The sequence below is a fragment of the Solea solea genome, chromosome 16, assembly GCF_958295425.1.
Source record: "Solea solea chromosome 16, fSolSol10.1, whole genome shotgun sequence".
In the NCBI taxonomy this organism is placed as follows: Eukaryota; Metazoa; Chordata; class Actinopteri; order Pleuronectiformes; family Soleidae; genus Solea; species Solea solea.
Window position 1 is genome coordinate 24,294,021 of NC_081149.1, and position 15,000 is coordinate 24,309,020.

General features: G+C 43.5%; 3 protein-coding genes across 3 annotated transcripts in view; 1 reads left to right on the forward strand and 2 right to left on the reverse strand.

The window, feature by feature from the left end:
- Positions 1-2,223, reverse strand: part of si:ch211-237i5.4 (insulin-like growth factor-binding protein complex acid labile subunit) — a 3,513-nt gene extending 1,290 nt beyond the window's left edge. The window contains exons 1-3 of the mRNA XM_058654692.1: positions 1,860-2,223; positions 1,601-1,746; positions 69-237 (exon numbers count right to left, since the gene is read on the reverse strand). Coding sequence (XP_058510675.1) covers positions 69-237; positions 1,601-1,746; positions 1,860-2,150 — 606 coding nt within the window. The 5' untranslated portion in view covers positions 2,151-2,223. The remainder of the gene's footprint in view (positions 1-68; positions 238-1,600; positions 1,747-1,859) is intronic.
- Positions 2,224-4,688: 2,465 nt separating this feature from the next.
- pex12 (peroxisomal biogenesis factor 12) lies at positions 4,689-7,456 on the forward strand. The gene is made up of 4 exons (XM_058654693.1): positions 4,689-4,921; positions 5,581-5,708; positions 5,795-6,330; positions 6,911-7,456. The coding sequence occupies exons 2-4, from the start codon at positions 5,586-5,588 to the stop codon at positions 7,323-7,325; spliced, it is 1,074 nt and encodes a 357-aa protein (XP_058510676.1). The 5' UTR covers positions 4,689-4,921; positions 5,581-5,585; the 3' UTR covers positions 7,326-7,456.
- A 4,808-nt stretch (positions 7,457-12,264) lies between these two features.
- The window catches only part of hdac5 (histone deacetylase 5), a 50,872-nt gene continuing 48,136 nt past the window's right edge, over positions 12,265-15,000 (reverse strand). The window contains exons 27-29 of the mRNA XM_058654689.1: positions 14,844-14,925; positions 14,526-14,706; positions 12,265-13,699 (exon numbers count right to left, since the gene is read on the reverse strand). Of these exons, the coding sequence (XP_058510672.1) occupies positions 13,660-13,699; positions 14,526-14,706; positions 14,844-14,925 (303 nt within the window). The 3' untranslated portion in view covers positions 12,265-13,659. The remainder of the gene's footprint in view (positions 13,700-14,525; positions 14,707-14,843; positions 14,926-15,000) is intronic.

The following is a 15,000-nucleotide window of genomic DNA, read 5'->3' on the forward strand; positions in this document are numbered from 1 at the left end:
AATCAGACAGACAGATAATCAGACAGACGGGACTACACTCATACACAGTGATCTGACAGTGTAGTCACCTCGAGTGCAGGCAGCATATCCAGGCTGCCGTGCTGCACCACAGTCAGTCTGTTGTTATGCAGGTAGAGTTGTCTGAGTCTGGAGAGACCTCTGAACACACCGGAGCCAAGAGACACCAGCTGGTTATAACTGAGGTCCAGCTTCTCCATGTTGTCCAGATACTTAAAGCTGACAAACACAGACACCACAAAGCTTATTTTCTCCTGTTCACTCTGTTTTACTTTGTCTTTACCAACTCATTAGGAACACAGTAAACTCTTGATTTCAAAAGACTTCTGGAAGTCCATCAATTGTTGACTGACAAAAGGTGAAAGGTCGGCAACACCGTGGATAATACAGACTCAGGACTCGATTTGGACTCCAACACTGAGGACTCGACTACAGCGCTGGCAGCGGCAGTGATGCTACATGAAGAAACCAGAAACTTTAATCATGCTCAATGCAAAAAGTGAATTTCAATTATTCACTGCTTTTACAATATTTGATATTTATAATATCAAATATTCACTGCTTTTTTTTAAAAGTGCTATCATTTTAAAATGATCTTGGCAAGCAGGTTTAGCACTGAATAAATCTAATTTTAAGGACCTGTACCCAGGTATTTAACACACCTGTACGCAGGTATATGACACACCTGTACGCAGGTATGTGACACACCTGTACGCAGATATATAACACAACTGTATGCAGGTATATAACACACCTGTATGGAGGTATATAACACACCTGTATGGAGGTATATAACACACCTGTACGCAGGTATATAACACACCTGTATGCGGGTATACGACACACCTGTACGCAGGTATATAACACACCTGTATGCAGGTATACGACACACCTGTACGCAGGTATATAACACACCTGTACGCAAGTATTTAACACACCTGTATGCAGGTATATAACACACCTGTACGCAGGTATATAACACACCTGTATGCGGGTATACGACACACCTGTACGCAGGTATATAACACACCTGTACGCAGGTATATAACACACCTGTATGCGGGTATACGACACACCTGTACGCAGGTATATAACACACCTGTACGCAAGTATTTAACACACCTGTACGCAGGTATATGACACACCTGTACGCAGGTATGTGACACACCTGTACGCAGATATATAACACAACTGTATGCAGGTATATAACACACCTGTATGGAGGTATATAACACACCTGTATGGAGGTATATAACACACCTGTACGCAGGTATATAACACACCTGTATGCGGGTATACGACACACCTGTACGCAGGTATATAACACACCTGTATGCAGGTATACGACACACCTGTACGCAGGTATATAACACACCTGTACGCAAGTATTTAACACACCTGTATGCAGGTATATAACACACCTGTACGCAGGTATATAACACACCTGTATGCGGGTATACGACACACCTGTACGCAGGTATATAACACACCTGTACGCAGGTATATAACACACCTGTATGCGGGTATACGACACACCTGTACGCAGGTATATAACACACCTGTACGCAAGTATTTAACACACCTGTATGCAGGTATATAACATAAGCTGTTGTGCTCCAGTCTGAGCTCTCTGAGCGCCAGCAGACTGGTGGAGAAGTCTGCAGGGAGAGAGGTCAACTGGTTCCAGCTGAGATCCAGCTTTTCCAGGAAGGACAAAGAGAAAAATGCCTGTGAAGAGAGAAAAAAAACATGATGATTTCAATCTTGAATCCTTTGATTTTCCCTCCCTCCACCATCCTTTCTCAGTCTGTTCTCAGGAATGTCTTTGTTGACTTTTTTACCTGTGGTTGTATGAGTTGTATGTGGCTGTTGGTCAGCACCAGCACCCGCAGTGACCACAGTCCAGTGAAGGCTCTGGTACCAACCTCGCTCAGGTTGTTTTTGCCCAGCTCCAGCAGCCATGTGCCGTGTGGGAGGCCGCTGGGAACGCGCTCAAAGCCGCGGGCGCCACAGTCCACCAGCTCGGCGTGCTCATAGCACGCACACAGGTGTGGACACGGGCGTGAGCTCTGGACCAGAGGAGGTGAATATGAGGAGCAGAGAAGGAAGAGGAGGCCTGTGAGGAGACGCATGTTTCTCCAGGGAAAACTCAGTCAGCGCTGTTCAGCTCTGCTGTCGACTTCACTCAGCATCACAGTCGTGGACAAAACTAGAAGAAATATACATATGGATTGATTAAAGGTCCATTGTGCAATATTTAGGGTTTATTTGCAGAAATTGAAAATACTACACGTACATTTGTTTGTATATAAAATGGATAATATGCAAAATCGTCCACTTTAAAGCTGCAGTGTGTAACTTTTGGTGATTTGTGTTGTTGTTGTTGTTGTTGTTATTCTGTCTCTGTTTGGTCGTCATGGACAGAAATGATGTGACATTATCTGTATGCTGCTGTATGCTCCGTCGTCTGAAAACAAAGCTCTGTCGAGCAATACTATCAGACGTGACTGAGGGAGTCTTTGTGTGTATACAGCAGCAGAGCAAGGGCGAGAAGCAGAATTCACTTCAGAGACTTTTCACTTAGAGATCAAACCGGTTTACAATTGTCTCGCTTCACCTTCTGTTTCTGGTCAAGAGTTTTGGAACATTGTTAAAAAACACTATAAGAATATAATATAGTTTAGTGATACTTGAAACTTTTTGTGTATCACTTAGAAAAGCCCAATACCTAAAGAGACAGTATATTTTTCTGCAATCAAATAAAAGCTTCTTTATTTTTTCATTTTAATCACAGCTATAAGAGCGGAGCAGATGCAGGGATTCATTAAACAAACTGCTGTTTCCAACATTCATCAAAACAAACAAAATGAAGTGCTTGTTTTTCCTCATACGTAGCACTTTGTCATTGTTCATTAGTCAAAACTAATAATAATAGACTTTAACCCTTTTTTTAACTAAAACCTGGCAACAACACAAATTGAGACTGAAATCAATCTGATCCTCTCTGGAAAACACTTAACTCACCTCTCCTGCTCCTCCTGCTGCTGCTGCTCCTGCTGCTGCTGCTCAGGACTCCAGATATCTCCATTCTAAATCAACAACTCCACCAAATGACAGCTCCACAAACACAGACAGAGAGATGATGGACAGACAGACAGAGAGAGAGAGACAGTGATGCTGATGGACACTCTGCAGTGCAGTCAGCTGTGGTCATTAATCCTCTTATCCTCTGCAATCAGCAAATGCTTCTTCTCATCCACTGATCTCTGCCAATCGCTCTGATGTTTTTATCATGTTTTCTTCCCGCTCCATCCCTTAATTCCGTCAGGCAGCCTTGGAGTCCGTCCATCTCCACCCGTCTGTGTCACAGCCTGAAATATGACGGAAAGTCTGTTAACAGCTTGTTGTTGTTGTTGACTGAGAGGCAGGGAATGGGCAGACAGACCATCTGATTTCCACGTACACAGCCAAGCTTTCCCATTCAACCGTCATGTCACCGCTCACTTTGTCAACAGCCATTTTGAAGCCAGCGCCATGTTTGTTTAAGTTGTGACCAGTGATGACGTCACCCATAAGAGTCTGACCTCCATTTTTATTTTATTTTTTTCAAATCACAATTTAGCAAGTGTCATGATGAGGATTTGCAGTTGGAAATTTACAGGCAGCTTTTATAGCATGGCAAACTTTATGTGTCAAACTCAAGGCCGTAGGTGGACGGTTGTTTGTCTCTGTGTCCCTGTGATGGACAGACGACCTGTCCACGGTGCATATTTATTTATGTCAACATGTTAAGAACTCAAAGTCTCACAACTGCAAGTCTTGTAACATAGAAATAACTTATGGACAAAATATAATAAATATAATTAGCTAATGATTTAGTGCCGCCAAACCACTTTGTGTAGTTAAAATTGTGTCGTTCAACTTTAAAATCTGAGCTTTAAGGCCCTAGTCTCTGACTTTAATCTCAGAATTCTGACTTTATTCTCAGAATTCTGACTTTCAATAGAATAAAGAATATTTTTTTTCCTCTGTGGCCCTAATCCTCTTCCAGAACTGTCAAAATTTGGTCCAGAGGGCAAAGGGCAGGTGCTATAGCACCACCTAGTGTCTACCTGTGCACACCACTGTTCATGCAGAGAATAAAGTGGTAGAAGAGAATGAGTGAGTGAGGAAATGAAATAATAAACTGGCTAAACAGGCACTGGCCAAGGAAATTACAGATCTAAATGTTTTATAAGTAATAAGTGTCTTTCAATGAAGTAAGAAAGAGGAGATGAGGTTGTCCGAACTCAGGCATGTCCAAAGTCCTCAGTTTTATAATGTATTATTTATGGCCAGGGACGGACTGGGACAGAAAATCAGTTTCACTCTGAAACCAAAGTCCAGGGTGACAGACAGATTCATGTATTCACCAACTACACTTTATTGATACCATGAAAAAATGAAAAATGAAAATGTATAAGATATAAAAGATATAAGACACTCTATATTACACATTCTTATAGCCTCTGTATATACTGTATAGACAATTAAATGAATGTGTTCATGTTTCCCCTTAAAATTACATTTTCAATATTGACAACAATCATTAACTTGCCAGTTTTTGCAGTTCTGATATAAGAACATTAAGTGGCAGTAACGCTCCAGCCTGTAGAGGGCAGCATTGCACCTTCCAGTAAAGAAACTATCATTAGAAGAAGAGTGTGTCGCTGTACACTGACATATGGACAAACTGTGCGTGTCTTGTTAAAAGTATCCGAGCAACAGAAGGAAAATGACGAATAAACGGCGTCTTTGTCACCGTCGTCAGAGTAACTGTCCGTGAGCGCGTGCTTCTGACGGAGCCGGAAGAAACGCAGCGGACTTCCGCTAACTTACAGCTAACAGCTAGCACAGCTAACAGGTACAGATACAAACCTTTTGAGTTTGAATAACCTTCTATTTAATGATTATTTATTTATCTGTATTTAACTGAACTTATATATATATGTTTATCACTGACTTGTATTGTCCTTTAACCTTAAAATGGACTTTAAACCGTGCTGCTAAACTCACTGACACCTGCTCTCCTCTCAGTCACAGTGGAGTCTGATTGTGTAATAATTGTTCTGTTCATATATTATAGCAATTTAACTCATGTCCAACGTATAAGCACAAACGCACATTGAATTAAAGCATATAATCACTTTGATTTTATCAGATGGATGAAACGTTTCACTGTGTTTGTCTTCTGTCCATAAATAAAACCATAATTAAGTGATTTAGTACGTTTTCTTACATTTATTTACTGTGAAATTGCACAGGCATACATGAATAAGAAAGTGTGTTTGCAGACACTGTTTCAAATATGTCAAAAACACTTGATCATTTAGTAATACAGCATGTAAAGCAGCCGTGTGATTTATTTTTTATTTTTCTTAATTGCAGTCGTAATTTTTAATCACGTGCTTAAAATACTATTCTTTTGTGAAAGGTTTGTTTAAAGTGTGGTCAGAAACACATGACAAGGATAAAATGGTTTGAATGTTAGATCTTTGATTTGAACTTGATCCTCCTGTGCAGCCGTGATGGCGCAGGCCGGAGCTCACCTGACCTCCACTGCTGTGAACGAGCAGCCGTCGGTGTTTGAGGTGCTGGCACAGGAGTCTCTGATGGAGGCGCTCAAACCTGCACTGAAACACGCCGTCAAGGTTTGTGTTCACTCCACCTACAAACACTCAGTCATTACTGTTTGACGGCCTAATCTTATCAAACCCAATGTGTTTTATACCTTTAGGTTCTGGCAGAGTCCAACCCGTCGTGTTTTGGTTTGCTGTGGCGCCGCTTTGATGAACTGTACCTGCTGCTGGACCTCGTCCTCCAGAACCACTTCCTGTCTCACTGTAGCGCCTCCTTCTCCGAGAACTTCTACGGCCTGAAAAGAGTTTCCGGAGGACGGGGGGTTCCTCTCCGCCTGGGGCTGCACAGGAAGTCACACTGGCGATCCCTCCTGCTTCTGTGCGTGGTGCCGTACCTGCGGGCAAAGCTGGAAGCGACGCTGGCAAAGCAGAGGGACGAGGAGGACTTCTCCATCCAGTTAGCACGCAGCAGGTGTCAGAGGCTGTACAGAGCAGCTGTGGCAGCGTTCCCTTATGTCAGCACAGCCTGGCAGGCCTGGATCTTCTGCCAGCAGCTGCTCTATGTCTTTGGGGTCGCCAAGACCCATAGTCCTCTGCTGTGGCTCGCCAGGGTGAGACTGGCACGACTTAACGCCCAAGATATCAGAGACATGGAGCTGAAGAGCAGTCACACTGTCGACCTCATTGACAAGAGGTCAGTAACATCACATTCACAGTCTGTGTCTTTGTCCCTCTGTCCTTCTGTGTTGTTTCAGGTAGAAACACTTACAAAGCCCTGTCTTATGATGCTAAAGAAAATTCCCCCCTTTTAATTTAATCTGAAGCAAACAATTAGCAACTCTTACTATGAATTCAAGCTTTAAACCAGTGGTTCTGTAACTATTAATACCTAAGAACCACCTGAGAAAATACTGAGATCTTAAAGTAACTCCATTATCTTTTCTCAAGAGGCAGATTCCCAATAAGTTAATTTACGCTCTCTCTGTCATGTAGCGTGAACTCATGAATGCAATACGTCCTGATTACAAGTAGTTGAGTGTAACTGAGTGTAAAGTCGAGTGGTGTGATTTTAGTGGAGGTTTTTAACTGAGAAGGTTCAAAACTGAGCATCAGTCAACGCAGTAAAGTAAGGCCGTGTTTCTATCATCAACTTTATCCTTCATAAATCACGATTCAAAGAAACTCAACATGTTTGTCACAGCTGGTGAATCTAACGTAAAACACAGTCAGTGTTAAATCCACCTAACAACATGTGACTGTTGCTCTGTTTGCAGTCTGCCACAGAGAGCCTGGTGGATGATGTCACAAGCAGCGAGGGGCGTGGCCGTCTCTCTCTCGTCCTCCCTCTCCCTGGGCGTCTTCTTCCTGCAGTTTCTGGACTGGTGGTACTCCTCCGACAACCAGAGCACCATGAAGAGCCTCACCTCGCTGCCCGCTCCTCCGCCTCCCCTCCACCTGCAGGAGGAAGGTGGCGGCTGCAGAGACAAAGAGGCGGAGCCGGGCTCTGCCAACAGGAGCTGTTATCTGTGTCGGAGGCCGTGCACTAACGCGACGGTGCTGTCCACGTCGGGCTTCGTCTTCTGTTACCGCTGCGTCTACGTGTACATCAAAGCCAACCGCCACTGCCCGGTCACTGGGTATCCCACTGAACTGCAGCACCTCATCAAGATTTACTCACCGGAGAGTTAAGACCAGTGTGATGTCATCAGTGCACTCACTGTCAACATCATCATTGTGAAGAATCAGGAACTTTGTATATAAGACTCATTGAGCTAATTGACATGTAAAAATGAAAATTCTATTTTATAATAAATAATTTAAAAAAATCATGCTAAATCTCAGTTTAATGAATTCATCTTTTTTTTTTAAAAACTACATTTACACTGTTACAGTTGAGCTGAGATACTGACCAAGGTCAAATCTTTGGAAACTATCGTCATCCTCACGTGGAATACGCTCCAACAGAAATCCTTTGAACAGTGCCTGTGTTCTTAAACTGTTACTGCAAACATAACTCCTGCACTTTATTTGTCCATCTCGTTTCAATTTCACTGTTTGTTTTATAAGCGTTATCTCACTGTTTCTTATGCTGCCTTTCTTGGCCAGGTCACCCTTGTGAAGGAGATCTTGATCTCAACGGCTCTGGTTAAATAAAGGTTAAATACAGTAAAATCATCAAGTTACATTTCTAGTCAGGGTAAGATCAAAATATAGGATTGACTTATTGTAGTTTTGCAAAATGAATGAATTTGGGTTATTTCTCCTTCAGAAATGTTCAACTGAACTCGTCGAGACCTTGACAGGGTTCCCACGGGTCCTTGAAAGTGCTTGAATTTTGTGCAAGAAAGAAGTGAAGTTGATATTTTAGGTCAATGTCTCCCGTGTTTGTTACGACGCCACCTACTGTTTGATGCCCTGCTTTGACGTACGTAGACGCACAACAAACATCAATACGTCATAATTACTAGCGTTGTTGTGGACAGTGTCCACTGTCTGTCTCCGCTGTTGACGTGAGATTCCGTGCAGAACAACGAGCGAGTAAAGTTAAGCAAGAGAGCAAATGACGGCGTGATGCCTGGGAAATGAAAATTTCAACATCGCAGGGACAATCACGTGTCCAGATGCAGAGCGTGAGCTGCCCTCTCATCTTAGACTGTGTCCGCACATTCGGTCCTTGAATTTGATGGAATTGGTCCTGGAAAGACCTGGTTTGATGTCGATATATTATAAAATAAATTGGATCATTTAGGTTTAAATATTCCTTTTGAAATGTCAGCCGTTCTTGATGTTGTTTATGTGTAAAGACGCAAACAGCAGAGAGAGAGAGGAGAAAAATAAAAGAGTTTACATCCTTACTGGTCCATGAAGGCCACCGTAGTTACCCGACACACTCGGTGGTGAGACACACACGCAGTCTCACCACTAGATGTCACTAATTGTTACACAGTGGATCAGTAAAAGCGTCACCGCTTGTGTGAAACAGGACATCCGTTTGTTATCAGCAAATGACACAGTCAGTGAATTGCTTTATTGAGTTTCCAGACAAGTTTAACAACAGGCCCACTTAAAAAAAAGAGAAGAAAAATCAACAACAAATAAACAAAATAAGGATCAACGTCACAACATTACAGTGAGACTAATAAAAAAGGGGGGGGAGGGGCTTCATCAAAATGTCCACAAACCCTGAAATAAAACTGAGTGTAAAGAATCGCAGGAGTCACGTTCCCTTTTTAAGCTCTTGTAACACGACAGGAAATGAGAATGAGGAGGAAGAGGCTGAAAAGTAATAATCATCAGTAATAGTCACAGTAATAGATTGCTCGAATAGCGTGTATTGCACATGTGTACGCACAAATATGCACTTCTATATACATGTGAGTCAGAAACAACCAAACACGTATCGTCGCAACAGGAAAGAGTCTGGAGATAAAATGACAGCGGGGGACAGAGCGTAATCAGGAATGTGCTTTGTGTGATCGGTCACCACGACGACGACAACGACGACGGTTCAACGGTTCGAGTGACAGGGTCACACAGAGAGAGAGAGAGAGAGAGAGAGAGAAACAGAAGGAGGTAAAAACAGAGAGAAGCCAGTCACGCTGATACTGAACCTCCTCTGTCCCGCTCAGGAGTCCAAAATATAGCCACGCCCCCCCACCCCCACCCAACCAATCACAGCAGGACACTACTGTTACACCACAGTATCAAACAGAGCAAGAAATATACAGTATTATGTAGCAAAATAGTCTGTGTGTGTGTGTGTGTGTGTTTGTCGTTTAGGTTGTGAGGACAAAATCTGAATCTACACCAACGTAGTGAGGACATGTTGACATTGTGAGGACATTTTTGCAAAGGTCGCAACTTAAAGTGGCTTTTTGACGACAGGACTTGATTTTAAGGCTGAGGTTACGGACAGCGAGCGCGTTTGAATGCTTGATGGTGGGCAGGGCCTGATGCTTGGTCCTACAGGTGGTTGTTAAAAGTTAGCACCGCCACAACGCTGCACTCTTTGAGTTTTGATTGGCTAGCGCCTGTGTTGTGATAATTGTAGGACATGTTTTGATTGGCTGATGCCAGTTTTCAGACATTCAGTTCACCTCCACTGTTAAGGTGGACTTTACACGTCACTTTAACACTTGATGGTCGTTGGGCCTGACGCTGGAGGTAGCTATCAGAAGATACCGATAGAACATAGAACACCAGGCAAATGCTCGGGGGTCCTGAAGAAAACATGCAGCTCACCACTGCTACATCAAAACCCGGAGGATCAGTGAGAAAATGTCTCACCTCTCCAAACACGCTGACCAGCATGAGCCACGTCTGACCTGTGAGTGACAGTAACTACTGACGCCTACTGGAGTGCAATGAGAAGAAGTGTGGGCCACACTTCTTTGCCTGGGGGCCCCGCAGAGTCTAGGATCGCCTCTGCAGCAGAGCAGCAGCGTCCTGGTGTCCTAGCTAACATGGTAGCAAGAGTTGCTACTTTTGCTAAAGTGACGATGACGTCATGTTGGGTGGATTTTGTTTGACGAAAAGAAACCTGACAAAAACAGTGACAATGTCTCCACCGCGCATGTGTGAGGCAGCTGTTCGGGTTAGAATTAGGGTAAAGGTACGAGGCTAACGTTAAACCCATGAGTGTGTAGTCCACACCTTGGTGTGTGTGTGGCAGCAACAGTAAAGCTATCACATTTCAGTAGAAAAATGTGGAAATGATGATGTTGTCAAATGTCTTGTTTTGTCCGTAAACCAAAAACATTAGGTTTTAATGATTTCTTTGTTAGATGGAGCAAAGAAACCAGACAATATTCACATTTAAGAAGCGGAAAAATCTGAAAACTTTGTTTTAATCATTGAAGAAAAAAAAAATTATCAATCATCAAAATAAATGACGATTCATTTAGCAATCGATTAATAATCCTTGCAGCTCTGGTCCAAACACACTACACTGACCCACAGATGGATAAATCCATAAATCTGCTGATGGATCCACACCATCTCTTCATTCCACCTGACTGACAATAAACTTAAGTGAACGCTATAAAAGGAGCTGCACACATAATGTAAGCTGTGCTGTTGTTGTTGTTGTTGCTATGGCTACGCTGAAGATGGGACATTGTGGTCTCTCCGTCTCCCGCTCTGTTCCTGGCAACAGGGTCTTAGCAGTGTTTGTATTGCTGTGAACAGATGAGACTCAGAGGTAGCAGTGTCACTGTGGACATAAGACACGTCTCACATGGCATTCTCCTCCACTGATGCTGCACTTTTTAAAATCCTCACAAATAAACTGTGCATCCCACACTGTTGCAGGGTTTGCACTGCAGACGGTCTCTGGAGGACAAGTAGCTTCCAGACTTTTACACGTCGTCAGTGTTGCTGTCGAGAGTGTAGCGTTGTGTCGAGTGCGAGGCCGAGCGCGCACCGGGGAGAAGCGTCTGATGATTTGTCCGTTTTTTCTTTGCTTTCCTTTTTTTGGAGGGAAAGTGAGACAACACGTTTCTGACAAAAAGCTGAGCCAAGCAGAAACATATTAAATCCTCTTTAAAAACAAAAAGGAATCTGGAGACTTTCTCAATTCATAATGAGAAAAGAGTTACTGAGGACTAAGATAACGGATAAAAAAAAAAAACGATGTTAGTTTTTGGTCTCAAACAACTCTCAGAGAAAGTGTCTTCCTGTTTTTGGTTCACCGTCCACTGGTTAAGTATAGACTCTTCTCTGCAGGGCTGCCAGTGCCATCTTTGGGGGAGGTGAAATAAGATTTTTAAATAAGTGTAGCTACTAAAAAGTAACTAAGGCCGTGTTTCCACCGGCTCTACTCGCCTCGCCTCGGCACGGTTGTGTTTCCAGTGTGTCGTCAGACTGCCGTCACAGGAAGAGACGTCCGACACAAGAACCAAGCCGAACAATGCCGAACTGTAGATCAGTTCAAAAGACTTAACAATCCTGCAAATGTGCGTTAATCTCCAACAATTACCAGGGAAATGTCGAAAATCTCAATATTTAACAGAGTGATGACTCCGTTTGTAGTGGAGATGCAACTTAAACCGAGGCAAGGCGGGGCAGGGCGGGACCATAAGATGACTGACAACTTCCTAGTTTCTCAGTCGGTTCAGTTGTGACCAAACCAGAACTGTGGTACGTGAGCGGCTGCAGGGCTGAGGAAAATCACTAGCTGTGGAAGGACTTGCTTTAATCCCCACTGGACTAAGAAAAAAGAAAAAAAAGAGAACTGGACCAACCTATCTTGACCTTTTGTGCAGACGCTGCTGGGCTGCCTGTCTGGTTCTGTTCTGAGGAACTGGTTTGTTCACCTCCAACAACATCATCATCATCATCAACCAACACCACCAACAACATGACAACATGACAACACGGCATCTGTAACACAAACAAACAAACAAACAAACAAACAAACAAACAAACAAAGACAAGGCGGCGATCCGATGACGTCAGTGCTTACTTCCTGTCACAACAGCGGAAACCTCTCCCACATCAAACCTCCAACAAAGAATATATCCATAAATCCAATCTCATTGGATTAAAACACTTTACATAAATATATTTAAGTATGTTTGTGTTTGTGTGTATATGTGTGTGTGTTATTTTTGTATAAAAAAAGAAAAGAGAAAGTATTTTGTTATTTATACACATACGTATGTACAGATATAGAAAAGTGACCACACCGAGTCTGCTGTGACACAGGACAGGACAGTATTTACATCAAACAGGTAATATTACAATTTAAGGGGGTGGGGGGGAGGGGCGATCGTCGCGGTGTTTGAAAGCCACACCTCCTTTCACGGAGGAAGGGCTCAGGTCACATGACTCCCGAGCAACACGAGCGAGCGGGACTGATAGAGCGGTGGCGGTGGTTTGCTGCTGTGATGGAGTTCAACATGCGTAAAACACTGAATACTGCTAAAATCGAGCTGATCCTGAGACACGTTCACCAGATGCCGTAAAAAGGTCTGATTGAATATTACTGTCGGCGTGAGCACGAACATTCAAGCGAGATTTTACCGGACGTTTCTAGTGTGTGATGATGGCTTCAGAGGCTTTTCCTTCCTTCAAAACAACAACAGTCTGTTGGGAATAGCTGACATGAGACATATCGGATAAAATACAATTCTTAGCAGTTTGAATACATTTCTGAGTAATAGCTCATGTTTCTTTTTTCCCCTGTCTCTCTCAAGGTTGCTTAATAGTGAGATAAGAACAACTTAAGGCATCCAGATGAAGAAACAAAGACTCCAAAATGAAGCTGATTGTGTGTGTGTGTCAGTGTGTTTCTTCAGTCTTGATTGCTGGTTGGTTTGCTGAGGTGCTGCGGCGGTGGTGACGGTGGTGGTGACGGTGGTCTGTGGTTTCTGATTGAATGGTTTTGTGTTTTGTTTTTTTCTGTGGATTAAAAAAAGGCACCTAGTTCCTCCTCCTCCTGTGCTCGTGTCGTGGTCACTGTTTGTCCATCTCTCTCTCTCTCTCTCTCTCTCTGTCTCTCTCTCTCTCTCTCCGGCGCTCCAGCAGACACACAAGAGGACAAGTCGTCCGCCTGCAGTCCGACATGTTGTTGCAGCTTCTCCACAGTCGTCACAGTCCCTCAGTGGAAAGAGAGGAGGTGGGACTACATATAAAGACAGAAGAATGATTGAAGGGGGCGGAGGGGAGAGATTCAGTGGTGCTGTGTACAGGTAGTAAAAGTTCAGAGTTTACAAAGTGTGTGTCCTCGCTGACACTCCCCTCCTCTGGTTTCCATGGAGATGCTAACAAGTCGTCTGCTCCCCCCGGGGCTGATGAACCGCCACACAAAAGAGACATGTGCCAAGCTGTCGACAGCCCCGCCCTCTCTTGCCTCCGTAATGTTCTCCTCGGCCAATCGGGAGTTCTCCTCGATTGGCACAATTCCGCATGTGTGTACGTCGCACACAAGTTCCGTAGAGGAATAAGAAAAGGAAGAGGAAGAGGAGGTGCTAGAAGGAGGTGAATGTGGAGTTTTTTTGTGTGCTTCCTGTTTAGGCTCCTCCTACAAGACAGGCTCTTCTTCCATGGGCTCCTCTGCGGACCTGTGGGCCGTACGTTCAAATTAAAATTGCTTTGCCAAAACAATAATAATAATATTCAAGAGTCTATTTAATTGAGACTGTGTTAAAAAATCTTTAAAGTTGAATTAATTGGCAATAACATGCACAATCGGGCTATTTAATATGGCTGGAAGAACCTGTAGCATTTGGTGGCTAATGTTAGCCCATTATAAACACAACATCTAAGGATGCAGTTTAAGAAAAGGTTACCATTTCAGTCACAGTTTTGACACTTCAGAGATAAAGGTGCACTTTCTTGCATATAAAATACACAATGGTGTACCTCAAGGGTGAGTGTTAGGGCCCCTCATGTTTCTACACTGTATGTACGAGTATCTATAATTTGCACAAGCTCAGAATTAAAACAGGAAGCAACGACTGTTGTTTCCTGCTGATTTTCTCAACTGCCATAAATTGTACCCTCCTCCTAAAAGCTCAGATGTTGCATTCACCAATAATATCTTTAATTTAATCTCTTCCATCAAGTTTTGTCATCTTCAAAGACGAATCTTAAAAAAGTGTCTCGCCTATAATCTTATTTTAAAGAGACAAAACCTGTTCAGATTCGTGAAACATCTGCGCTGACCAGACGGGGGATAAGTGGGAAATAACGAGCATCCCTTCCATAAACCCTCATGTTAATCACTGTGTAACAAAAGCTAACGATGCACTTCACTAAAATGCATGTCATTTATACCTTAAGTGTTAGTGTTAGGGCCTTTAAATGTTTATGCACTACACCTGGAGCCTGTCTGTGTGTTTTAATAACCAGCAGATCCTGTTTAACAGCCTGGACTCTGATGTATACCTGCTGGTTTCTGAGCTGCCAGGTACAGACCCCGGCTGCTCTACGTCCACACTCAGGGAGGCCATGGCGCTGACCGTCTCTGCCTCGTCCTTCTCCGACTGGCCCTGAGCGCTGAGGGGGCCGTCCAGGAGCGAGTGGCCACTCGTCTGAGACAAAGACTGAAGACAAGGCCAGTGTTTGCCTGCAGGACAACAGAGACACAGAGACAGAGAGACACAGAGACAGAGAGAGACAGAGAGAGACAGGGATTGGGAATGAAGATGTGCTGCAGCTTTTCCTCTATGTATCAATGTGTGTGTGTGTGTGTGAGCTTCTTACTCTGGATCTCTATTACTTTCTCCAGAGAGGCACAGGCTTTTGGACATGGTTTCTCCTGAGGCCACTGATAAGTCGAGTCACACTGAGAGAGACAGAGAGTGTGAGAGTTCACTGACACGTACAGTATGACATAAACATGGAATTATCACAAACAAAC